At 46.1% G+C, this 25,476-nt stretch overlaps 2 protein-coding genes across 11 annotated transcripts in view; both read left to right on the top strand.

The window, feature by feature from the left end:
• Nucleotides 1-14,334, top strand: part of ubr4 (ubiquitin protein ligase E3 component n-recognin 4) — a 61,958-nt gene extending 47,624 nt beyond the window's left edge. For all 8 annotated transcript variants that reach the window (XM_036533518.1, XM_036533517.1, XM_036533513.1 and 5 more), the window contains 17 exons: nt 488-568; nt 859-946; nt 1,557-1,684; nt 1,989-2,096; nt 2,647-2,766; nt 3,110-3,300; nt 3,927-4,100; nt 4,673-4,772; nt 6,266-6,484; nt 7,037-7,150; nt 7,469-7,611; nt 7,703-7,828; nt 8,154-8,348; nt 8,445-8,669; nt 11,405-11,495; nt 12,475-12,637; nt 12,932-14,334. In XM_036533518.1, coding sequence (XP_036389411.1) covers nt 488-568; nt 859-946; nt 1,557-1,684; nt 1,989-2,096; nt 2,647-2,766; nt 3,110-3,300; nt 3,927-4,100; nt 4,673-4,772; nt 6,266-6,484; nt 7,037-7,150; nt 7,469-7,611; nt 7,703-7,828; nt 8,154-8,348; nt 8,445-8,669; nt 11,405-11,495; nt 12,475-12,637; nt 12,932-12,996 — 2,331 coding nt within the window. In that variant the 3' untranslated portion in view covers nt 12,997-14,334. The remainder of the gene's footprint in view (nt 1-487; nt 569-858; nt 947-1,556; nt 1,685-1,988; nt 2,097-2,646; nt 2,767-3,109; nt 3,301-3,926; nt 4,101-4,672; nt 4,773-6,265; nt 6,485-7,036; nt 7,151-7,468; nt 7,612-7,702; nt 7,829-8,153; nt 8,349-8,444; nt 8,670-11,404; nt 11,496-12,474; nt 12,638-12,931) is intronic.
• A 2,852-nt stretch (nt 14,335-17,186) lies between these two features.
• Nucleotides 17,187-25,476, top strand: part of iffo2a (intermediate filament family orphan 2a) — a 32,989-nt gene continuing 24,699 nt past the window's right edge. For all 3 annotated transcript variants that reach the window (XM_036533447.1, XM_036533446.1, XM_036533445.1), the window contains exon 1: nt 17,187-18,396. In XM_036533447.1, coding sequence (XP_036389340.1) covers nt 17,870-18,396 — 527 coding nt within the window. In that variant the 5' untranslated portion in view covers nt 17,187-17,869. The remainder of the gene's footprint in view (nt 18,397-25,476) is intronic.

The following is a 25,476-nucleotide window of genomic DNA, read 5'->3' as shown; positions in this document are numbered from 1 at the left end:
ACATTTACTGAGCAGACAACTTCCTTATTTAGTATGGATTACACTGCACACATGGTAACGTGGTATCCATTTATACAGTAGGATATTTACTGAAATGGTTCAAGACAAGGCAGTTACCTTATCACAAGGATGCAAACCCTGCAAACTTTGCAGTCCTTATTAAATCCTACCTATTCAGTCCTACTCATTAAACACTATGCCACACTAGCATGCATATGTTCCGCATGCACACATTATTCTTTTTTCATGTGAAAAACACAACCTTTAGAGGATAGAAAACAGAAATGGTTTTTACCAGCAGCAAGCTCTGTTATCATGTCATGTTTAAGCATGTCAGTAATTGTGTACTTTTCAGCTCTTACACAACTGCCAGATGCAATTATAGTGATTGCGGTTACTCTTTGAAATCGATCTTAATGGGAGAACGGCTGCAAAATTTTGTTTCTTAATCCTGCGTGTCACTTTGAATTGCCTCTCCCTGCTGCAGCTGCTCGTGAACAACAAGATAATAAGCCTGGATCTTTCTGTGGCCGAGGTCTACAAGAAGGTGTGGTGTCCCACAAATGAAGTGAGTGCCAACGTGATGAGTGTGTTTGATCCTCTTATGCATGCGTGTGGATTACAGAGTGGGTATGTGGGTATTTCGCTTTAGATCAAACTGGATAAAGTGCATTAAAGATTTTACTTTCAATTTGCTCTCTGCTTGAATTATGCCATGATGTAAGAGGGCATGGCAGTCATTTTTAGCCTCCTGATGGTTTTTAAATAATTATTATTTTTAAAAATTATTTGGTGGCGATGGCTGCTTGCTTGGTGATAATTGTTGTTTGACTGTTTATGGATTGGCATGTTTCCCAGGGAGAGCCAATGAGAATCATCTACCGCATGAGGGGTCTGCTGGGTGATGCTACAGAGGAGTTCATCGAATCTCTGGACTCCACGACAGGTACGGTATTGCATGTGACTCAGAGTGGCCCATACCCCCATGTAAACAGTGCGTGGGTTTTAAATCCTGACATTTCATACAGATCCCTTTTTTACTTGTCGAATCCCTTGATTTGCAAGGCTAAGTACTCATTCATTATTTCAGTGACAGCTGAAAGAATTGTACATAATAGTACCTGGCAGCCGGTCAGTAGTCGTTATGAATGTCTGTTGTGGGAGGTGTAAAGAAGATCACGGAATGATGAGTAAGCTGTCAGGATGTTACCTTGAGCCCTTACCACACCCATAATTATTGTTGCTGCTATCAAACTGCTGGCTAAAAGTCTTTCTTTAATCGCCCACTTGTTTTGACAGTGTTGGTCCAGGCAAGATCTGTCATGTAGGGTTAGATCATATTTTGTTTCCTGCTTCTACTTTGTTTATTTTGGTTATGGTTCACTTTTTGCACTGAATTAAATAACACTCATTTAATGATCCCTTGATGTTTTATGGGTTTTGTGTGCTGTTCCTGTTATTTAATGTTACGGTAGAGCATAGATCAGTATGTGAGGGAAATGTTCGCGCTGTTGCCAAGGAGGAGTGAGTAAATAAGCGCTCTTGTCCGTGTGCAGATGAAGAGGAGGATGACGAGGAGGTGTACAAGATGGCGGGCGTGATGGCGCAGTGTGGGGGTCTGGAATGCATGCTCCATAGGCTGTCCGGAATCAAGGACTTCAAGCAGGGCCGCCATCTGCTCACCGTGAGTGGGAGGCCTGTCATATGGGTCACACCTTGACCCGGTCCAGTGTCACCTTCCACACAAGCCCAGGGGCTGAAATTTGCTTAAATCCATCCAGAATTTGGTAATAACAGGAGAGCGTGGCATCTTGAATAGCAGAATGGGTGGAGACGTTATGTTTTGTCATTGACTTACTAATTTGAATCAATCAGGGTGTTGTTTCAGAGGACACAGGTTTCTGATTGGTTCACAGTTAATAGACACTCATATCAACGCACTCTCTTAAAAATTTAATAAAAAATAAAAAATCTGCCTCCCTTCCCAGGTCTTGCTGAAGCTGTTCAGTTACTGTGTGAAGGTGAAGATCAACAGACAGCAGCTGGTCAAACCAGAGATGAACACGCTGAACGTCATGCTGGGAACTCTGAATCTGGTGAGAGCTGGGTCTCTCGGTGCCTTTACTCTTATCCCGACTCTCCCACGGGACACTGCTGCTCAGTATACCCAACGATTTCTGTTTAAACGTTTTTATCTCTTTATCACGCTGTACAGCGTAGTGGTGCACCCACTGAATTATTATTATCAAGGTCAAACTATGGAGTTCATCAAGGTCCTATTGTGGGCTCATTGCTTCCGTCATCATACATTCACCTCCTAAGGGCTAATACACGCAAGGACTGTGCTAATCTCTAATCATACGCAGCTCTTTTACATGTTTTTGCTGATGCTAAGATGTTTTGTTCACACTGAGAGATGGTGATGTATGGAATAGCTGAGCACGACTTGTAGAGGAGGCAGAAATCCTTGGATTATTCCAGCCCAGCGCTAGCTATGCTGTAGAAAACAGGAGAAATGACAGACTGAGCTGGCCTAAATGGCCTGAATATTCTTACAGTTTCTTGTGCGCTTTCGTAAGCCTCTCGTTGAATGCTTTTGAAATGACTCCCGCTGTTGAAGACTGAGGCTTGCTCTCTTTGCCTTAGGCGCTGGTGGCGGAGCAGGAGAGTAAGGACAGCGGAGGGGCCTCCATCGCTGAGCAGGTGCTGAGCATCATGGAGATCATCCTGGATGAAGCCAACGCTGAGACCGTGTCCGAGGACAAGGTGAGCATCACCGCATCTACGGTGTGTCCGATGGAAGTCCCATCCCCTGAATTCTGATTGTTCACTGACAGCTGAAAGTCTTCCACAGTGTCAGGCAATACTCATATAGTGCATCATATCAACTGCTGCTGAAAGTACTGGATCAGTATTCATATTTTCAGATACCTTGGTAGCGTGATCAGCATTCAGTAAAGGAAAACTGATGTCCGAGCTATGGTGACATCACATACGGGGATATATTTTGTTCATATAACTACTTCCATGAAATTCAGTAGCATGTGAATGAAATTGAGTGGTGTCTTTCTACCTACCTTTGACCCCTTGCTGTCACCCCCCCCCCCAGGGTAACCTGCTGCTGACTGGGGACAAGGACCAGCTGGTGATGCTGCTGGATCAGATCAACACGCCGTTCGTGCGCTCGAACCCGAGCGTGCTGCAGGGGCTGCTGAGGATCATACCCTACCTGTCCTTCGGGGAGCTGGAGAAGATGCACATCCTGGTGGAGCGGTTCAAGCCCTGCTGCAGCTTCGACAAGTACGTCTGCCGAGAAGCGTCTGCGTTTCTGCACCTTAGGCTGCCCTGTCCGGCACTCACTAGCAGCGTGTGGATAGTCTTTGCTCGCTCATCCAAGGAGATAAGTGTTTTTGCTGTTGTGGCTAGACAGAACATAGGCCAAGTGGTATGTTTTTTACAGTAAGCTGACGTTCAGTGAGTGTTGACAGATTGTAGCAGGGAATGAGCACGCATTTGTACTGCCACAGACTCAGATTACTCAGTACTTTAGTCAATTTAAGAGCAGTTTCCACAGAAATATTTACTGGCCTCTGCTTCTTTAGAAGTCTCTGTGCTGTCTTATTAAAGAAATTTGACCCCTCTCACCACTGCCTGACTCACACCCTCTGCTAGACACAGCAAATTCCTGTTAACTCGGACCAGCTTCATAACAGAGCTAATGTGATAGTCCCATTTCCAGTGGTGCTTATTTTGACCATTGGATAAGAGTGGAATAGCACGCAAAGCTGGAACTTCACATTTCTGCCTGGTTCCAGTGAATTCCCACAGTGGGAAAACCTCCCCATGTTTTCTGAATCAGGCCAGAGGAGCCTGGAGTTCATTCATAGGACATGTTGTCCCTGAGCTCCTTGCTATATTCCCTGTAGGTACGACGAGGAGCACAGCCCGGATGACAAGGTCTTCCTGGACTGCTTCTGCAAGATCGCTGCAGGCATCAAGAACAACAGCAATGGCCACCAGCTCAAAGACCTCATTCTGCAGAAGGGCATTACCCAGAGTGCGCTGGACTACATGAAGAAACACATCCCCAGTGCCAAAAAGTGAGCAGTCCTCTGTAATATTTCACTCCTCTCCGCCTTTTTGCTTTTCACTATCCTCTGAGAGATGAGGGGAAGGTGTCTGAAGAAGACAAAATAATGGTTGTTTGGTGTAAAAATGTCATTTTCCATGTTTTTTGCTAATTACATGATAAATACAATCATATATTGTTTGCATATGTAAATTACTTTGAAGATCAACTTGCTGCAAGTTAAATACACCTTGTCCTGAAATCACATGATGTCATTCTTTGTAACTGTGCCCACAACATAGTCACACCTGTCTGAACTAGGAGATAAATCGCTGTCTGTCCGCACATCAGTCACTTTAATTATTGCATAATTTTGTGCGTGCGTCAGTTCTCACCCCCACAAACCTGTTTTCCGATTGGCAGAAAGTCAGAATATTTTTATTGCGCTTATTAATTGAATGATAAATGACTGTATTGCATGCTCTACTGCAGTTCACACTTCATGAAATTGCTTGAAAAGGTCACTACTGAAAAAGGGCCTTACGGTAAATGGAATGGGACCCGCTGCCCTTTCAGAGAGTAACCACGTATATTCCTTTCCAGTTTGGACGCTGACGTTTGGAAGAAGTTCCTCTCCCGCCCCGCGCTCCCCTTCATTCTCAGACTGCTCCGCGGATTGGCCACGCAGCATCCACCCACACAGGTACTGCGCTCCACCTACATCCACCCACACAGGTACCACGCTCCACCCACATCCACCTACACAGGTACTGCACTCCACGTACATGCACCCACACAGGTACTGCGCTCCACCTACATCCACCCACACAGGTACCACGCTCCACCTACATCCACCCACACAGGTACCGCGCTCCACCTACATCCACCCACACAGGTACCACACTCCTACATCCACCCACACAGGTACCGCGCTCCACCTACATCCACCCACACAGGTACCGCGCTCCACCTACATCCACCCACACAGGTACCACACTCCTACATCCACCCACACAGGTACCGCGCTCCACCTACATCCACCCACACAGGTACCACACTCCTACATCCACCCACACAGGTACCACGCTCCACCTACATCCACCCACACAGGTACCACGCTCCACCTACATCCACCCACACAGGTACCGCGCTCCTACATCCACCCACACAGGTACCACACTCCTACATCCACCCACACAGGTACCGCGCTCCACCTACATCCACCCACACAGGTACCACACTCCTACATCCACCCACACAGGTACCGCGCTCCACCTACATCCACCCACACAGGTACCGCGCTCCACCCACATCCACCCACACATCCACCTACACAGGTACTGCACTCCACGTACATCCACCCACACAGGTATCACGCTCCTACATCCACCCACACAGGTACTGCGCTCCACCTACATCCACCCACACAGGTACCACGCTCCACCTACATCCACCCACACAGGTACCGCGCTCCACCTACATCCACCCACACAGGTACCACACTCCTACATCCACCCACACAGGTACCGCGCTCCACCTACATCCACCCACACAGGTACCGCGCTCCACCTACATCCACCCACACAGGTACCACACTCCTACATCCACCCACACAGGTACCGCGCTCCACCTACATCCACCCACACAGGTACCACACTCCTACATCCACCCACACAGGTACCACGCTCCACCTACATCCACCCACACAGGTACCACGCTCCACCTACATCCACCCACACAGGTACCGCGCTCCTACATCCACCCACACAGGTACCACACTCCTACATCCACCCACACAGGTACCGCGCTCCACCTACATCCACCCACACAGGTACCACACTCCTACATCCACCCACACAGGTACCGCGCTCCACCTACATCCACCCACACAGGTACCGCGCTCCACCCACATCCACCCACACATCCACCTACACAGGTACTGCACTCCACGTACATCCACCCACACAGGTATCACGCTCCTACATCCACCCACACAGGTACTGCGCTCCACCTACATCCACCCACACAGGTACTACCTACATCCACCCATACAACAACTGCCTACATCCACCCTGCACCCCCAGCACGCATATACATGGGCACTACTTGTAGAATTTAACTAATAACACTGTGCAGACTTTTCCAGCAAGTTTTTTATGTTATTGTCTCTAATGTATGTGCTTTCTCTGTCCCCAGATGTTGATCGGCACAGACTCCATCTCCAACCTGCACAAGCTGGAGCAGGTGTCGAGCGACGAGGGCATCGGCACGCTGGCGGAGAACCTGCTGGAGGCGCTGCGAGAGCACGCCGACGTCAACCTGAAGATCGACGCGGCGCGGCGGGAGACGCGGGCCGAGAAGAAGCGCATGGCCATGGCCATGAGGCAGAAGGCCCTGGGCACGCTGGGCATGACGGTGAGTCTGTCGCGCCCGCCTCGCGCCCGTCCCACGCCCGTCCCGCACCTGCACCCTGCCCATGCCTGCCCGTCCCCTGCGGGTGCCAGCCATACCGGCTGAACACATGAGGGCACTGAAATCATGCCCGGGATGAGCCGGATCATGTGATTTCACTCTGATCTTCATAAGCTCTTAATCTGAGATAAATCGAGAGGAGACGGCCCTTAGGAACAGCGCTGCTGCCTGCAGTGTAAGAGGATTGAAGCCGTGGCGCCCAGCCATGATGCGGCGCATCGCATCCTGAATACACCTCACCCTGCTATACTGACAGACTGCTCTTTTCATTCAGTTTTTTTTCTTTAGTATGATAACATGCTAATTTCCGAGAGTCTTCCTGTGTCAGGGAATCATTTTTCACTTTTTCCCATTTTTCCCCATTGCCAGAAGAAGCCTTCTGTGAAGAGCTCTGTGACAGTCCAATTGTTAATGCCTCTGTACTGTAATTTGGACTATTGTAAAACTGATTGTTTGATCGTTTTAAGTGAGTCTGGGAATCTGTCCCTGTTCCAGACCAATGAGAAAGGGCAGGTGGTGACGAAGACCTCACTCCTGAAGCAGATGGAGGAGCTGATCGAGGAGCCTGGTCTCACCTGCTGCATTTGCAGAGAGGGCTACAAGTTCCAGGTACACACAAAAAAACACCTAGGGAAAGTGTTTTAAATATATATACATTTGCCTTGTAAAAAAAATTTAAAAATTACTTGAAGATTACGCGCAAAGCAAACACTTGAATACTGGAAATAAAGAACTTGAAATGAACCTTCAATTTTGTTTTTTATTTGAAGTATACATATATCTGTACCTGTGTGTTATGTGTTTAGTTGCAGATATATGTAGAATATGTGGAATATATGGTATAATCTTGTCAGTGGATCTAAATTTACGTTAACAGAATAACGGTTGTCCTCAATTACCAGTATAACCACCTGTCTCTGCCCACAGCCCACGAAGGTCCTGGGTATCTACACCTTCACGAAGCGTGTGTCCCTGGAGGAGTTTGAGAACAAGCCCCGCAAACAGCAGGGCTACAGCACTGTCTCGCACTTTAACATAGTCCACTATGACTGTCACCTTGCTGCTGTCAGGTGTGTGACCCAACCAGAAGGGCCTCCGCGCTGCTGCTCCCTCATTGGCTTGCGTGAAACGAGTATTAACGAGCATTCCTGTCCCTGGCAGGCTGGCTCGTGGGAGAGAGGAGTGGGAGAGCGCCGCCCTGCAGAACGCCAACACCAAGTGCAATGGGCTGCTGCCCGTGTGGGGGCCGCACGTGCCCGAATCCGCCTTCGCCACCTGCCTGGCCAGGTCGGTGCATCCTCACCCCGCTCACTACAGCACCACGGGAGCAGCACAGGCTGCTCCCGGCAGCTCCCAGCACAAACGCATTGCATTTTGTGCAGATACCATAAACAAATCCTCTAGACTGTTACATGTTAGAATGGAGCATCTTCAGAGTAAAGACCAAGAACATCCTCAGCTTTCTTTTATTTACTTGGTTGACCTGCTAATGGTTGTTGTGTGTATGGTAAGTGCATGAGGACAGTATTCATTCTGTCAGTGTCCTCGTGTGCAGCTGTAGAGGGTGTGGAGACGCTGAGGACGAGGTCTCGTGTTCTCCTGGTCTTTGCAGGCACAACACATACCTGCAGGAATGCACGGGGCAGAGGGAGCCGACGTACCAGCTGAACATCCACGACACCAAACTGCTGTTCCTGCGCTTCGCCATGGAGCAGTCCTTCAGCGCGGACACGGGCGGCGGCGGCCGCGAGAGCAACATCCACCTCATCCCCTACATCATCCACACCGTGCTCTACGTGCTCAACACGTAGGTGGCCTGAACGCCGCTCCCCTGCGCGTGTCCATGTTCGTCCCCGTCCCCGTCCCCGTCCCCTCACCGCCTCTCCCCCTCTGCTCTCTGCAGGACGAGGGCCACGTCCCGGGAGGAGAAGAACCTGCAGAGCTTCCTGGAGCAGCCGTGTGAGAAGTGGGTGGAGAGCTCGTACGAGGTGGACGGGCCTCACTACTACACTGTGCTGGCCATGCACATCCTCCCGCCCGAGCGCTGGCGCGCCACACGCATCGACTTCCTGCGCCGCCTGCTGGTCGCCGTGCACGCCAGGAAGGTCTCCCCCGGGGGCACCAACAAGTAAGAGCCCTGCCCACTCTACGGCACACACAGCAGGAGGACGGTGCATGGGCTTGTTCTCAATGCCCAGGGACTTTTATTTTGAAATTCTCTCTTGGAATTTCACAATCAGGCCTTCCAGTATTCTCTGGTAATTCATGTGTCCTCAGGCACCTCAGGATTATCAGTTTATTAGATTCATATTAAATAAAAAAAGGTATGATGGTTAAGAAACGTAAACCTTTCAGGCAGGATGCCGTGAGTGGTAAGTGTTTGTAGCTTGTTGACAGGATAGAACTTGTCCGAGAGGCTGGTGTGGTATCGATCGGCGCTGGGCGGCTCTGTTGCAGATCACCGAGTCTGTCACAGCCGCACCAGCAGCAGCACAAATTGACCATAACTCACCCAGGAGCCCCCCGGGGGGGTCTCTGATGTAGGTCAGCGGGAAGGGGGAGGGGCCGCCATGTTCCCCATCAGCAGGCTATTACAGAGGAGTAATGGCTGAAGGGCCACCCACCGAATCAGAAACCCAAGCTGCGTGGAATCATTAGGGGCTCCTAGGTTAGGATCCTCTGCTCTCCAGTGGGTGTCAAATGACCTCCTTTACAATAGATCGAGGGGGTCGTTTCCCGACTTTGGTCGTTGTGGAATGCAAAATTTATTGTAAAAACGACAACGCCCTCAGAGGTCCTCTTTAAGATCTGCTTTCCCCCACTTCTTACCAAAGGGGAGGGTGTGTTGAAATGATCAGTTGCCGCTGAGTTTGCTTGCAGGTTTCCGTTGCGTGAGTCTCCTCTGTGGAAACAATGTGCTTTGTAAACACTCAGCGTCCTCCTCCTCCAGGACACAGAAGACTGTCTGCACATCATCAGGGCTTAGCGAGGGGGCAGAATGTGACTCTCACCATCACGAAGGCTCAGTTATGCTGCCTTACATTGTTTCAACAGCCTCTCATCATGGGCCCTGGTCACTGGCCTTAGCCTCCTGTCAGACAGTTACCATATAGTGCAAAGATACAGATGGTTCTGCTGTGAAACATTAATGTCTCTTTGCGGCTGCAGTAACTGTTATTGTTTGAATACCAACATTTACACCATTGATGTAGGCAGACCCCAGTGTGGTCCTCTTTCAAATCGACGGCACTAATGAAATGTGCATTCGTTTTCAATATAAGAGAGACCACTCAGATACTTCTACTGAAACATTTTGAGGGTGGTTGTCAGCTCCAGAGCTGACACATGATACCATGTTAAAGATCCAGTAAGATCTTCAATCTCGCATGAAGCCATCACCAGTTTGCGAAGAAGTGATTAGTGTTGAGACATAGTCTCTCACACACAGGCAGGTACTGAGGGGAAAAAACAGCAGAAGTACATCGGATTATCTCAAAAACACAGTGTGCCCCTTGGCCACGGGAATGAAAGGCGGGAGACATGAATTTGCATGAAAGAAGGTGATTGAATGTCACATAAACAGATAGATGGGGCTTGTTTATGTTGTTAGAGTACATTATGTCCTTTTTTCATTGCCTCGAATGGGCTTACATGACATAATTGTATGTGGCTGAGCGCACTCTGTGAGAGTAAACCACATTAGCTTGGCTTCGCTGTGTTGTAAATGGGAGTTTGCGCTGAGAATGGTGCAGCAGGCGGATTTTGTTTGCCCCGTCTGTTTACGCTCATCTGTGTGTTTTTTAGAGATGAGCGTAAACAGGTATGTCATATGTTTCGGTTTATTTTAATTCTTAAATTTGCAACCATCTTTATAAAAATTTACTACATTACCTAAATTTACATTTTAGATGTGTGAAAGTAATCAATTTACGTGAACATTTTTGGAACACTCACATGCTGTCCACGTATCTGAGAAGACCCACAGGAACTGAAGAAATGAAGAGAGTCCCTAGCTGAGGCAGGAGACGTTTTGCACCAACGCTGCGCCGAGACTTCTATGACTGAATAGCAGAAGTGAAAAGGCTGATGTGGTGATTTATATTCCTGCTGAGAAAGCTTTGTCAGTTTTTAAGTAAAAACTGCATAAAATCTTTCATCTGCCAAGCTGCCATGATGTTCCTGTTGTGACTCAAATACACATCAGTGTCAGTTCTTCTGTACTGAATGTATGTTAAAGGTTTAAAAAATGTCCTGAATGTGAGAGTCTGTTTTAAGAAGTGTGCTGAGCTGTTATATGAAGAAGACCGACGCGCAGATGGTCTTCAGAAAGAAGGATGATTGTTACGGTATCTCTCTTATTGCTTTAGAAGCTAGTGGCAGTACTTCAGTTTGAAACCAACGGTACGGAAAAGGTTTATCTGTCTCCAGGATTGGGGGATTTAATTACTGATGGACAATGAGCTTAATGAAGTCGCAGCAGTTTCTCTTTGATGAAGAACGGAGCCACAGATGCAGTGGGGAATGGCTGTTGTCTGAACCCCACTTTTGGGATTATTTGGGTGACTAATTAGATTAATGGAAGAATGGGAAGGTCACGACCACTCACTGTGCAGCGTCCAAAGAGATTTAACCTACGGCACAAGAAATACCAGCAAGTAAAATATCCAATTATGTAGTATCCAAATACTTAATTTCCCTAGAGTAACTGGAAGGTCTGAAAGCCCAGTATAGGGCAGCGCCACTTGAATGCATGCCGTGCGATGCTGTCAACATCAGTAGCTGTTCTAATGTTTTATTTAAGCGCATCTCATGTTAATTGACGGAGTTCATGTTTTTTTTTCTCCTCCCCCTCCTGTCTTTCAGACTGACAGACAAAGCTGTGAAGGAATATGCAGTATATCGGTCTCCTCTGCTCTTCTGGGGGCTGGTGGACCTCATCTACGACATGTTCAAGGTCAGCATGCCCCCCTACATTAATCACGTCCCCGTGCTGTCCTCCACACAATCACACCGCATTCCCACAATGCTGTGCCTCTCCTATCAGAGGGGCTGCCCTCCCCCAGGGGAGTGGCTCCATGTATGTGTTACTGGTGTAAGCAAATGTTTTTTAATATAAATTCAGCATCATCAACTGTGATTGCAGCATTAATCTATTTCAAGAGCTGAATTCCATCTGAAAGACTGTTTAAATATAAATGTGTATATTAATTAGTATCCAAGATGATTAAATGGTTTACAAGCCGTTAGGTTATACTCAAAACATTAATCATTTATACGCTCGCATTCTTCTAATCACGTCTTATTCGCTTTTTCAAATTGCTAAAGGATTTCATTTATTAAGTAAGATGTTTAAAGGGACGCGTATAGTGACCCTGTTGGAATAGAACAAGGCGTGACGAATGTTCTGTAGGGCCGCCTCCTGAATGCAGATAAGGCTTTAGCCTGCGGTATTGGATGGCCAACATGGAGGGCTTAGATGTGACAATACTGCTGACCTGCGCTTCCGAGGTTAATCCAGGAGTCAAACCACTTCTCCTCAGCAACACTGTTGGCCGCTGCCACACGCAAGCTGTTCACCCACAGATGGGAACCCGTGTCTGTATTTTGCGTTTACCTTTTAAAGTACCAACCGTATCAAAGATACACTATTTCAAGATGTTTTCTTCATTGGGTTTCTTGTAAATGAGTGAAATATAATTTCTGAAGGGCTTCTTGTGTCTCAGATGTAACAGAGCCGCCGAAACAAACATGGACGCCTGTCGTGTAAATGCGTGTTAAACTCCCCGTGCTGCAGTGAGGTTTCCCGCAGTGGTTTAAGTTCTGTTTGCCGTGAGCAGTTAGCGCATGGTTCTGCATGTGAGACACAGCTGTACGTGAGGGTTTCTGGTGTTCTGGTGCTCAGATGTCCCCGTCTCTCCCTCTGTCCCCTGCAGAAAGTGCCCACCAGCAACACGGAGGGAGGCTGGTCCTTCTCGCTGGCGGAGTACGTGCGGCACAACGACATGCCCATCTACGAGGCCTCAGAGAGGGTGCTGCGAGCCTTCCAGGACGAGCTCATGCCAGCCGAATCCTTCTCCGAGTTCCTGGATGTTGTAGGTCAGTGATGCTTGCTGCTCGTTCTGCAGTGCATTTCGCATTCAAAAGCATACCTGTTGTTGTTGTCCTCTATGGGTATTATGTAACTTTTATTGTTGGGACTCCATAGAAGCCAGTATCCTGGATTTAATACCCCTCCACATGAAGGCAGTGTCAGGTGTAATGTGTCTGGCTTTACATAAAAAGGATGTGTAACTGAGTGGTTTGAAGGGAGGTTTCGAGCCACATGCCCGCACAGAGCCACGTGTAGACAACACTCTCATCTTGCCCCTCCCTTCTCCTGCTTTCCCCCAGGACTTCTGTCGGAGATCCCGGACCCTGACGGCTTCCTGCAGGATCTGCTGAACTCCGTGCCCTGATGACATTCGGAACCACCGGCACACTGGACTCATGACCCCCTGCCCCTCATGGGAGTCCCTCCCGGAGGGGGGGTTGTCCTCTGGGCGGCTGGGGAGGGGGCTGCAACAGGCTCCACCCAGGACCCCTTTCCACACGAGGCTGAAGGCCTCTCAGCTTCTGTCTATACACATCCCACACACACATGCGCACACACACACACACACACACACACACACACACACACACACACACGCATACACACAAAAGCCCACCCACTTCCGTCACCCTCTGTCCCCCACCTTCACTTTCAGCAGCCTTTGGTTTGTTCCTCTGTGTCATCTACAAACATAACTCTTAAATCAGAAATTATACGTGTAGCCTGACGAGTCCATGCATTTATTACTATAAAGGATTCTGTAATATTTAACACACAGAGAAACCCATGCCATTTCATCCGTTTGATGTGGCTGGTAAGCGCGGAATCTTCAAGCAATTCCAGGGTTTTTGGAATTCTAACAACGGATAAAAAAAAAAAGAGTGACGTTTTGTTTTAGTTGTGTTTTGTTTCATTTTGATTGGATTTTTTTTGGTTTATTTTTTTTTTTTTTTTGGGTCAAGAAAATGATTAAATGAACTTCCATATTGAGTGGAAACTGCAGCAAGCTTTACAAGATCACAAAGTAACGTCCTGCTCTCTTTCACTGGCTTTGTGCAGTGCTGTCATTGGACCTAACCGTAATTCGTGAGAATCCATACGACGATGGCTAAGCCTGCTGCTGGGTTCGCGTTTTTAAGCGAAGCGCATGTGTTTAGATGTCTCTCGTTTATGACGAAAAGAAAAGGAGTAAATATAACAAATAAATTTGCAAGAGTTCTACCAACCCCTGGTAGGTGAAATTAGTGCTGATTTGGGACAGGCTTATCTCTGCAGTGACATCAACAAAACTGTACAACTGTCCAGCTGAAGGATTAAAAGGGTCTGGTCCTTTACTCATTCAAGGGTTCTTTTTTTGGTGTTTTTTTTTTTTCCCTTCTTTTTTTTTTTTTGTTTGGTTTAATTTGGTTTTCCGCTCTGATCTCTCCTGGCCTGAACACTACACTGGCTTGTTTCTGTATAGGTTCTGTCTTCCACAAGATCATACATGAAAATATCCCACAGATGAGACATTTCCCAGAGCCATTTTTGTTCTGGTAAGCACGGTGCCACTGGGTCCCAATCTCAGTGATAAAGAATTCTTTACAACATATGGACGCCTGCACAGGACGTCCTTTATTCAGAGCCGAACGCATGGTGTGGAGTTTCTTTCAATCCAGTTAGTGTTTATTTGCCTATTCCCGTTGCTACAATGTTCAACTGTTGCTGAATGTCTGCTTTTTGGAATTTAGCTAAAGACTAATAAAGCTGTAATAATTCTGCACCTGACTCAGTGCTTCATCTCTGGTATTGAAAGGTTTCTGCGTATCATTACATTTACATTATTGGCATTTAGCAGATGCTCTTATCCAGAGCAACTTACATCTTACATATTTATACAGCTGGATATTTACTGAGGCAATTGTGGGTTAAGTACTTTGCCCAAGGGTACAGCAGCAGTGCTCCCATGGGGAATCAAACGGGCAACCTTTTGGTTATGAGCCCTGCTCTTCAACCACTATGCTACACTACCGCATATCCTAGATAACTTCTCAACTAAGACACAAAAATATGAGCTCTGTCATCACAAGGTGGCATGGATTTGTGAAATTTTGATAGGTTTCTGTTGTGGAGCACAGAAAACGGGCATCCAGTTCTTTTCTATGCAGCTAAAATAGTCCATCATTATGGCTTACCCCAGACTGATTAATAAGCCAAAAGAGAAGAATGTACATTCATTCCTTTCAACTCCTACTGTACATCAATCAGATATCTACTACATCATCCTTCACAAAGGCATAGTCACAGAAAACGTATTGAAGTACAAGAGAAGCAATTGCAAGAAATGAAATATAATAGTCACTAAATCATGGGCAGTGAAGTTTCAGCGCCTTAGATGGGAGTAAGAGATGGAATGAAACAACAGCACAGTATAAACTGGATACGACAACAAGAAAGGTTGCAGAAAACCTGGATAGTCAAAAAGGTAGAATTCTACAAAAAAAGGTATAAACCATATGAAGCTATTGCATTAACACTGGACATTTGCCATCTGTTATTCTGTTTGGGAACGTAAACCAGTTCAGATATGAGCTTCACCAGCAGATAGTAATAACCTAAATTATTTTTTACACAGCCTCAGAAGTGCTGCATGTGCCTTGTCCTGCAATCCACTCGGAGGGAAATTCATTCAAACGATCAATCGGTACCTCAGAGTCGGGGACCTTTCTGGATCCCAGTGTCGATTGATTGAGGTGAAAATCATGACTGGCTGAACATGACCCTTCCTGAGTGTAGCCCTGGGGACAGCTCTTTCAATCAGATTGTAAATATTTAAGGTGCTTAGCCTCTAAACATGTAGCCAGCACCCCCTGATTGCAGTATAATAACAAAATATGTTTTTAACTCAAATGTACAGCAGAATATGAATATGTTTTCATCCAAACCATAAGCAGACGTGTACAAATTAAAGGTGCCAGTTGTGATCTGACACAAGTGTCTGCTCACATCACTGTTTTAAGAATCTAATGGACGACAAGCTTGGACGGGAATTACATTTATAAAATGGGCACAGATTTTTTGCTTCTGGAGAGCCACAAATTGATAGACACCAGATTGCTTAACAGGAGCAGGCTGAAATAATTACAGGTGGTGACTCTGATTTTAAATTGAGTAGTAAATGTCATGTTTTCTCAAGTGCAAATTTCATCTCCATTATATTTGTATGATATGAAGTTAATTTTTTGGGTTATGACTTGAATCTGAGTGTGACTCGTGAACAATATAGAGTATTTTTAGAAGACATTTAAACAACATGATTTTACAAATATTCCTCTTGACCACAAATTTGTGCAACTAGGAATCAAATATTGCCAAATGAAATTACAATGTCATTATCAGAACACAAGGTATGGATAACTGTATTAAAGAAACAGCAAATAAATGAAAGACTGGATAAAAGCATATTTACTCATTTCAAGATCTCCTTAGATACCATCCCAAAGACAGATTCATTAATATCATAACAAATTACCCTAAATCCCCTCTCTGTCAGATTAATGTATGTATTAGAGTGAGATGGAGGGAGAGATGACAGCCACAGTAGCCATCATTAAATGGAAAGCAATAGTTCTGAAAAGTTACTTCTGGAATACTCTACTCCATGCAGGCCCCTCGTAATAACGGCCACCATTTTAATGGAACCTAATGTCTTCTTTTTTGTAGAGTATGGAGCATCTAATAATACTTCCCTTCAATTCCAGTAATCAAAGGACAAGAAACGTTTGTTTTCAAGCAAGGCCACTGAATCTACTTTGCCTGAGTGTTTTAATAAAACATCAATTGAATTAATTGAGTGTACTGGCAAGATTAATCTCAGACGTCTCCTCTGCCTGAGAGAAAAGGCTTTTAGTATTCTTTCCATGATTATGTCTCAAACACTGCATTCAGAGAGTAGGCTATATAACCTGAATCATATTCACAAAAAATGCATCTCTCTACTTCGACTGTGTAGAATGCCAAATACATTTAACTGCTGTATGAAAAAGACATACTGTAAGTGGACAGTGAATAACACTACATCCTCTGTTTTAGAGGATAGTCAAAATATGCCTTTGGAATCCTTATACAGTACTTGGCAGCTTTTCCGCTGACAGCTCGCATTCCGGAAATGAAATTCTTCCAAAAAATTTCCCCAGTGAAGTAAACAAAAATGACTGGAGCTCCTCACAGTGTATAGATACAAAGGCAGCCGTAATGCTAGTGACTGCAATGTAAGCTGCATGTATAATAAGGCCTTATTCTAACATAGTTTTAAGTTTGTTTCAAATGTGCCCACCCATCAGGTCACACTACGTATTATTGAAAATGAAAATGTAATTAATACGAACTTGTGGTGCCAGACAGGGGATACAAATTTAGACCACCAGTAAAACACGACGCATAGACACCTGCTTGTACGCATAGACACCTCTGAGATGCATTTGCCTGTATCTGTATCGGGGTGATTCTCTCTTTCCACACACACACACACATTATATGTATAGCCTGCGTGTGTGCGCGGGTGCGGATGCGAGTGAGGCCAGAGAGAGGAGCGTAGGAGGGTAGCGGCTCCTGCCTGCGCTTCCGAACACAAATACAGCAGCAACTTGTAACAGGATCGCAGCAGCGCGGGGAGGCAGAGCTTAAGCATGAAGCAGCGCTGCGGAGAGCCAACCAGCCAGCCGCGTGGTGGGGATGTGAACGGCAGAGAGGGAGGGAGCGGGGAGAGAGAGGAAAGATGTAATTGAGAGACGCTACAGCATCAGCAGCAGTTGGCAGAGCGAAGAGATCGAAACGCGCGGCGTTTCGTATCATCTCACATCTATACGTTTTTAACGGGAGATGACAAGCACGGGCGCGCCGCCGCTAGCAACTGCAAGTCCATCCTGAGCGTGTGAAAATGAGCTATAGCTGCGTTTGTATATATTTTTATACTGAGATTTGTACGTCTTTTTTAATTTGCAAATCGGGATATTTTGAATGACGGGGGCTATGACAACAATGGTTGCCGCATTGCCATCCTCATTTCAAGGACTCGCATCATAGGAAAGTCCGCGGAGCACTGGCCTTTTTGGTTGGGGGCCGAGAATATAGAAGCTTAGTGATTTGCCCTCTCGCTTTAAGGTTGCTAGCTAGTTAAACAGGGCGGCGCGACTGACACTTCTCTTTTTTTGCTTTTTTTACGGCACATTCGCCATTCAGCTTTTGTCTGGGATAAAATGATGAACTCGATACTTTTTGCTGAAGCTTCACCAGCTACTGGTGTCGCCGCTGTACCAGTTAGTGGCGCTTCTGCCACTGGTTCGGGCGCGGTGGTGACCAGCGCTCTGCGGAACGACCTGGGCTCCAACATCCATGTCCTGAAGACCCTGAATCTGCGATTCCGCTGTTTCCTCGCCAAAGTCCACGAACTGGAGCGACGAAACAAATTGTTAGAAAATCAGCTGCAACAAGCCTTGGAGGAGAACCGTTTCCGAGCCCTATTTACCCGCGAGCAAGCGGTGCAGACTGACTCCACGGAACTACCGTTACCGGGGCCTTACCATTCGCGCCTGCCGGGTACCATCTGGAGTTTCACTCATGTCAGGAGATACGGGGAGCGGTTCGAGACTCTGCAGGGTCCTGGTGTTTCTTGGACACATCCGGACGGGGTTGGGGTCCAAATCGATACCATCACACCAGAATTACGAGCGCTTTACAACGTGCTGGCCAAAGTCAAACGAGAAAGAGACGAATACAAGAGAAAGTAAGTACTGCGATTTCCCAAACACTGCTCCGCGTCAGCTAATGAGTGCGCCCTTTAAGCGTCGCAGCAGAATTGTAGCTGTGTCATTCAGTTAAACCCAAAAGCTTTTCATTGTACAGTTCGTCAGCTGACAGTTACAGCAGGTCCCGAAGAAGTTAATGGCAATATGTTGTTGACAAGCGAATTATATTCTATGACAACATACTATTCCCTGTTGTAGTCGTTAGCATTTCGGAAATTGTTGACAAGCGGTAAGGTTTGATTATTCCATTGCAGTGCAACAGTGTTGCAGTAAAGCAAACCAACAAAATTTCAGTCCAGGAAGGCACAACTCACAATTCAACAAACGCTGTAAGCATAAAACGAAAGATTTTCAGATTTCCTTTTACAGAAGTACTGTAAAAAGAACTGTAATCTTAATGGTTCACTTAATTTGACGTTCATAAGATAAAAAAAAATATTTCGGATTGTGTTAGACTGAGCAAGAATATCAGCACATTTCAGTCACTGCTGTGATGTGCGTAGCATTTTTCACATTTAGTAATACAGAAATACCGTGTGCAGTTCATATAGCAAAAGCCCTGGAGGTTTACATTTTGCGTCATGCAGGTCGAGGTGTAGGCTATTCATGAAATGCTGAATAAGAATCCGAGCCCGAATAAATATGGCGTAAGAATTGTTAATCGAAATGTTGCTACACCAAAGACAACATTGTATTTCTCTCCCTCTGTCTTTCTCTGTCTCTCACACACTTATGCACACAAATAGCACACCATTTTGTGTTTAGTATGGCTCTGCCCATACATAACGCATGAGAACAAATACCAGAACTAATGCCAAGTGTCTTAGACGGCCTAGGCCAGCTCATATTTTTGTCAGTAATCTCACCTTTCTGTTGATTTTGCTGTTACACTTCCCCACAGATATATTTTTATCAACAGCAACCTATCCTAGATTCTCCAAATACGATTCATAAAAGATGAATGTTAGGTGCACTTTAATTAAAAGGATATTGGCTGCGAACTCTGGACTGACCACAAATGGATTGCGCGCAGCAGGCATGTTGATACTAGAACTTTCATTTCAATTTGATTAAATTCATCATCATATTAAATTAAAACATGTGTTCAAATAACCTGTCATGGTGGGAAAACAAGAAGAAGCAACTGTGGTAACGTGGAATAAGCTTTAATGTTTTACGAATATTTAAGCCTTAATTCCATTTTGCTACTGAATTTTTCTGTGTAGACCCCATTTCCTGTTATCCATTTCCTGTTGAAGATTTCATTTTATTGTTCACAACAGTAAGCTCCAGAGCCCAAGAATAATAGAGTGTTTCTCAAATGATGTTCGTAATAAAATGAATGATTTCACCATCTGTTAAGATGGCATTTAAAAATCTGAGTGTCGCCATTTCAGATGCTGAAAGGGTAAGTAAAGTTTAAATATCACATCTGTTGCTTTTTTTTCACGTGACAGTCGCTCTTACCCAGCGCGTTACAGAAAAGCAAAGGTGCATCAAATACACTTTATAGAATTCAACATCATATGTGCGGATATTTCTTCAAAAAACATGTTGAAGATGTTTGTCCTGTAAAAGCCTGTAATTTTACGTAAGTGTCATTATAGGTGTGAAAAGGGAAGAGCGCATGTACAGAAACGGGAATGAAAGGACGCTTGCGAGATCAATACAGTAAAAGACTGTGTTTGCGCACTGAACCACAGTAAGGCTCAGGCACCAGCGTCAAGCAGTTAAATCACGCCCCACCTCTGGTGTTCTCAACCCGCCTGCAGTCACGTATAATTTAATTCACTCGAGTGTTCAGGGGAGGGCGAGCTGTGTTCGACCGTATAGCTAACGGTGGCAGTAACACAAGGCAGTGTTGTTTAATCGGTATATTATCGCCACCCTTGTATGAGCGCTCTTGCCGTTCATGTTTCCATTTAGTGGCCCTGGCGTGTTTGGATATATCAGGTTTCATTGAAATCCCCTGTTTATCCGAAGCCAATCTCAAAGGGTTGCTTGAAATGGAAAATAAATGCAGAATATGTAAATTCATGTTCCAAATACATATTTAAAACATCGCGAGGCTAACCAGCCGTCGCAGGCACTGCGCTGATGAATTCCCCGTCTTTGGGTATTTATCGGTGGAAATTTCTAAAAATACAGCTCACAGGAAATCGCAGCTAGAGTTTCTCGGCAGGGGCAGATGTTTGCTCTGGGACTCAGTGCATCGCAGAGAATCGTGAAAAGTTGAAGAGAAGGTAACTTAGGAATGTTTCAGTGATGTGTTACTTTAGTTTCTGATATTCGTCTGTTACTCTAGTTTTAACGAGAGAGGACCTTAAACCTAACAAAACTCCTTTGAGCCTAAACCCCAGGCCTTCATGAATAGCTCTTGATTGTTAATTTTCTGTGGTTTTTTAACATTTCTGCCTGGTCAGATAAGTCATCCACCGTGGTTACTTGATCAGAACAGCCCCTGGTCATTTCGAGAAGTCATACATCCTTTGAAATGAGTGAAAGGGACAGCTATAGTTGTTCAGATGAAGGGAAGGCACTGTATGACTGTCAGCTTGGATTGTCCTCATTGTGTCTCTCAAAATAAAAAAATAATAAAATAAAAAAAACAGTTTTTTGCATTTTTCACAATGCAAATTTTGTGTGCTGCATTTACAACAGAGGGGGGGCATGTATTAGTCAAACCCAATGGATTCAAATGCTTATGCAGATGTCTGAGCAACCCGCTGTTCCCAGGACGTGAAAGAAATAAACCCATCCTTTGAAGAACTGTGCCACTATTGTACACGCGGTTGTTATTAAATTCTTGCTGTGTGGAGAAAGAAAGTGGGTTATGAATAAAACATGGGTTTCCGTGCCTGATATTTATCTTCTGCGTCGAAACCGGTTCCACCCTGGGAAAGAGCCACACGCCATTCTGTGAGCTAGCTTTATCACCCTGCAGCCAAGAGCAGCCGTAAACAGGCCACATACATCATGGTGCCTGGGGAGCAGGTGCGTCAGGGACAGAGAGTTTCACGCGCTGTAACGCAAGGCAAAGGCTCCTCAGGAGGTGAGCGTTTACCTGAGAGCTGTGTCGTGTCGTGTGCTGTGGCTGTGTGAAGTCCTGACTCTGACTGTCACTGCAGGGCTGAGCGCTCACTTTGTTCAAAATAAATAGCTCTCTTAAAAATGGCACCAGCCAGATTGGTAAATCATATGCCTACTACTTAAGACAGCCTGTCTCTTGGAGAGTGCCAGTGACATTAAAAAATGGCTGTTCTCTGCTGGCATGAGCAGTAGTATTGATGGATCGGAAAGTTCTTTTGTGTCAGAAAGGCATGTCTGCCCAAAAGCCTTGGAGGGGTGTTATTTGTTGTATTTTTAGGATGTGTGTATGTGTGCGTGTGTTTATGTGAGTGTGTGTTTGTCTAAGTGTTTCAGAGAGAGAGAGAGTGAGAGTGTGTGTGTATGTTGGGAGCAAGACAGTAGTTCCCTGCAGTCAATCAGCTCTAAGTCTGTGCCTTTGTGAGCTCATACATAGTGTGTCAGAATTGTGTGTCAGTTAATGTTTGGTCCTAGTGTTTCGGAGAGATTGTGTGTATGTGTGGGTGTGTGTGTGTGTGTGTGTGTGTGTGTGTGTGTGTGTGTGTGTGTGTGTGATGGTGCATGATTGTGTGTGTATGTGTGTGTGAGTGTGTGAGTGTGTGAGTGTGAGTGTGAGTGTGAGTGTGTGAGTGTGTGAGTGTGTGTGTGTGTGTGTGTGTGTGTGTGTGTGTGTGTGTGTGTGTGTGTGTGTGAGTGTGAGTGTGAGTGTGAGTGTGAGTGTGAGTGTGTGAGTGTGAGTGTGAGTGTGAGTGTGAGTGTGTGTGTGTGAGTGTGAGTGTGAGTGTGAGTGTGTGTGTGTGTGTGTGAGTGTGAGTGTGAGTGTGAGTGTGAGTGTGAGTGTGAGTGTGAGTGTGAGTGTGAGTGTGTGTGTGGATGTGAGCACAGGACAGTAGTTTCCTGCGGTAGATCATTCTTAAGTCTGTGTCTGTGTGCGCTCACACATACTGACTGTGACCAATGCAGCCGTAATCTCCAGAAACAAAGACGGGGAGCTGCAAAATTCCTGGCCCATTAGACCCTCGTTTCCTGGAATAGTCTCCCCCGTGCCCTGCACCCACCTCGCTTCCTGCAGGCCCGGCTTCCCACAGCCAGTCGGACAAGTCATATCCTCTAAATCTTGAGTATTCACTGTGGGGCAGCCCTTGGAACATTGAGTGCACATGTAACACCGTTTCCCCCCGAGTACAAATGCGGTGATGCGGGTCCTGTGTGACATCACCATGGTTTGGCCGTTTCAGCTGCTAGGGGTGGGGGTGACGAGTGGCAGTCCCCTAATGTGGGCCAAGAGGTGCAGGGTGACATTCGGGGCCATCTTTAGTAGGAGTCTGCAGTCTGAGTTTGGAGCCGGTCGTCTGCCACAGCTGTTTGCCCGAGGAGGTACCCTCAGCTGTTTCTCACCGGGCACTGCTCCCGGTGGCAGCATGCCACAGGATGCAGTCACTACCCCTCCCCCCACCTCCTCTTGCGCTTTCATTGTGGACCCTCATTAATCTCAGATGTAGGCCATGCAGCACTTAAGCCGTGCAGCGATTTTTCAAAAGTGCAGTTTAAGGAATTAGTCAGGGTGATGCCACCCGCACCAAAGTGCGGTGTGTTTCTTACAGAAGTGATAATGAACTTGAGTCAACAGGAAGCATTCCCATTACGTATGTCGATTTAACCACACACATGCTCAGTTCTCATGTATTCCTGCTGAAGATCAATTGACAATAAGCGTTAAAGGATATCGATTTAACCATAAACACACCAACACGCGCACACAGACACACACACAGGCACATGCACGCACATCCAATTTTCTACCCACTCCACCTATACTTTTACTATTAATGTGATCACAGCAGCATCCAAATGGCCCAAGATGAATCAGTGGGAGTTTTTTTATTAGTAGGTGATGCATTGTGGGAACAACGAGACAGGGGATTCACATGGGGAGCCAAGGGGTTAGAGATGAGATTCAGACTCAGAGTCTAACAATGCCAGAGGGGAGAGTCCAGAATGTGAGGTCAGGACTTCCTGTCCGTGGCTGCTTTCTCTGGGATTGCTTAGCTTTCTCTGGAATGCGCCCTTAAACCTCACAGAACTGAGAGCTGCAATTCAAAACTACAGCACGCTGCAAGCGAGATTGTTTTCTGGGAAAATAACAATAACTTTGATTAGACTGAGGACTAAATTATGTAGCATTTTAAAGCATTGTGCGCCCCCAACATCATTCAGTAAGCAAAATGACTCTCCCTCCCAGAAATAGCGCCAGCCAAATGGTTATTTTGTACGCCCTCTACATACAACTTTAAAACAGTGTGGTTAGTAAGGGGCACTATTACAGATATAATGGACTACATTCATTAAATTGTCTGTGTAATGACGTCTGTCCTGAAAGCCCGGCATAAATGCTGTGCAAACACTCTGTACTGCAAAGCCATGTGTCTGTATACAGAATTATATGGCTGTATTGCTTCTTTTGCAATTATTTGCTCAGCCAACATTATATATGTAATAAACTGCACCGTGTACGTTCAGTGTGTGAGTAGCGAAGCTAGCCCTGAAAACCCTGCGGTGAAGACCTGTAAAACGCTCGGTAATGCAGGGCCCTGCCTCTGTGGACGGACTCGGCTGGCTACGCTGTGTTTTACAGAGGTGAAACGTTGTACCTGTTCCACGGCCACGGTCTTTGACCTTGACTGAAATTGATCAGACTTGGCATTCAGTAAGCCGTGCGCTTGTATACAGACACGAATGTTGCTAAGAGGGCAAAGTGGCCCAGTTGCCCATGGCAGTGCATTCTGGGCATGGCCCAAAGGCCACGCCCGCAATGGGCCCATCTGTCCCTCCGCCGGGGGGCGAGCACACCCTCCCGTGCTCCCTCCCTCCTGTGGAATGCTTTGTCAGGGCTATTGAGTCCGGGCGAGGGATTCCAGAGGCAGGGTTAGACTCCCTGATTTATGAAGGCGTCAGGGGCGCAGACACGTAGCCCCCGCCTGATGAATGGCCAGCCTTCTCAGAGTTAATCCCTGCATTAGAGGTCGGACAATGAGGGCTGGCATTCTTTTCGAACTCGCCCTAAGACTTTTGCGTCTGTGTTCCCCTCACACCTATCCTAACTCTCTGGGGAGCAAAATATTAGCACAGCAGCCATTTTTCATGAACTTGGATTATGTTGCTGCAGCACTGCTAACCATTTGATTTGTGAAGACTGAGGTGTGTTGAGCGTAAGCCTTGGATCCACGATGTACTGTTTGTGGCGAGTGGATACCCCGTATGAGCACGTGATATGTATTCAGAAACTGCTATTTGTTTGTTTATTACAGGGCACCATCACTCATTTCTTTGGCTTGACGCTTTAATTCAGAGTGAGTAGCACTTAAATGAGTTACAATCAACACGGAATGATCTGTTGCCCTTGGGGAGCTCTGATGGAGTATTGCTTGGAGTTTTCTCAAATCCAGCATGTCTGGTTTTGTTATTTGTTTTCTAGCAGGAAGGTTTCTGGAACAGGCGGGTCAGTGCACAGCATTTCTCTCCCGTTAACTCCTTTATAGGAGAGACCTTCTATTTACTGAACAGATGTTCAAGTGCTTACTCAGTACCTCAGGTCTTCCTCTATACTTTGTGTGTTGGAGAATTCAGTTGGTATTGGGAGCTTCTGGGCCTGTCTACAGAGCTTTGCTAGCTTTGGATATCCTGTTCACCTCACCCCCCATCCCTCGAAATATTCATAACAAGACAGCAAATCAAAATGCTTGTATTTCCAACAATGGCAGACAGACAATTTTCAGTGACAGACATGCCAAGATGAATATCTGTTCAGTAAATAAAACATCTGTGCTGATAGTCACCATGAGTAATCTGTCCCTGTTCAGAGGGGCAGAGGTCTGTGGTATATATGTGTATATGAGGTCATCTCCTCTGGGAAAAGTATTCCCGATGTGCTACTTTCCTGTGTAGGAAGCGAACCATGACCATACACCAAA

Source organism: Megalops cyprinoides, chromosome 7, assembly GCF_013368585.1.
Source record: "Megalops cyprinoides isolate fMegCyp1 chromosome 7, fMegCyp1.pri, whole genome shotgun sequence".
In the NCBI taxonomy this organism is placed as follows: domain Eukaryota; kingdom Metazoa; phylum Chordata; class Actinopteri; order Elopiformes; family Megalopidae; genus Megalops; species Megalops cyprinoides.
This window is presented reverse-complemented; position numbering and strand designations above follow the sequence as displayed.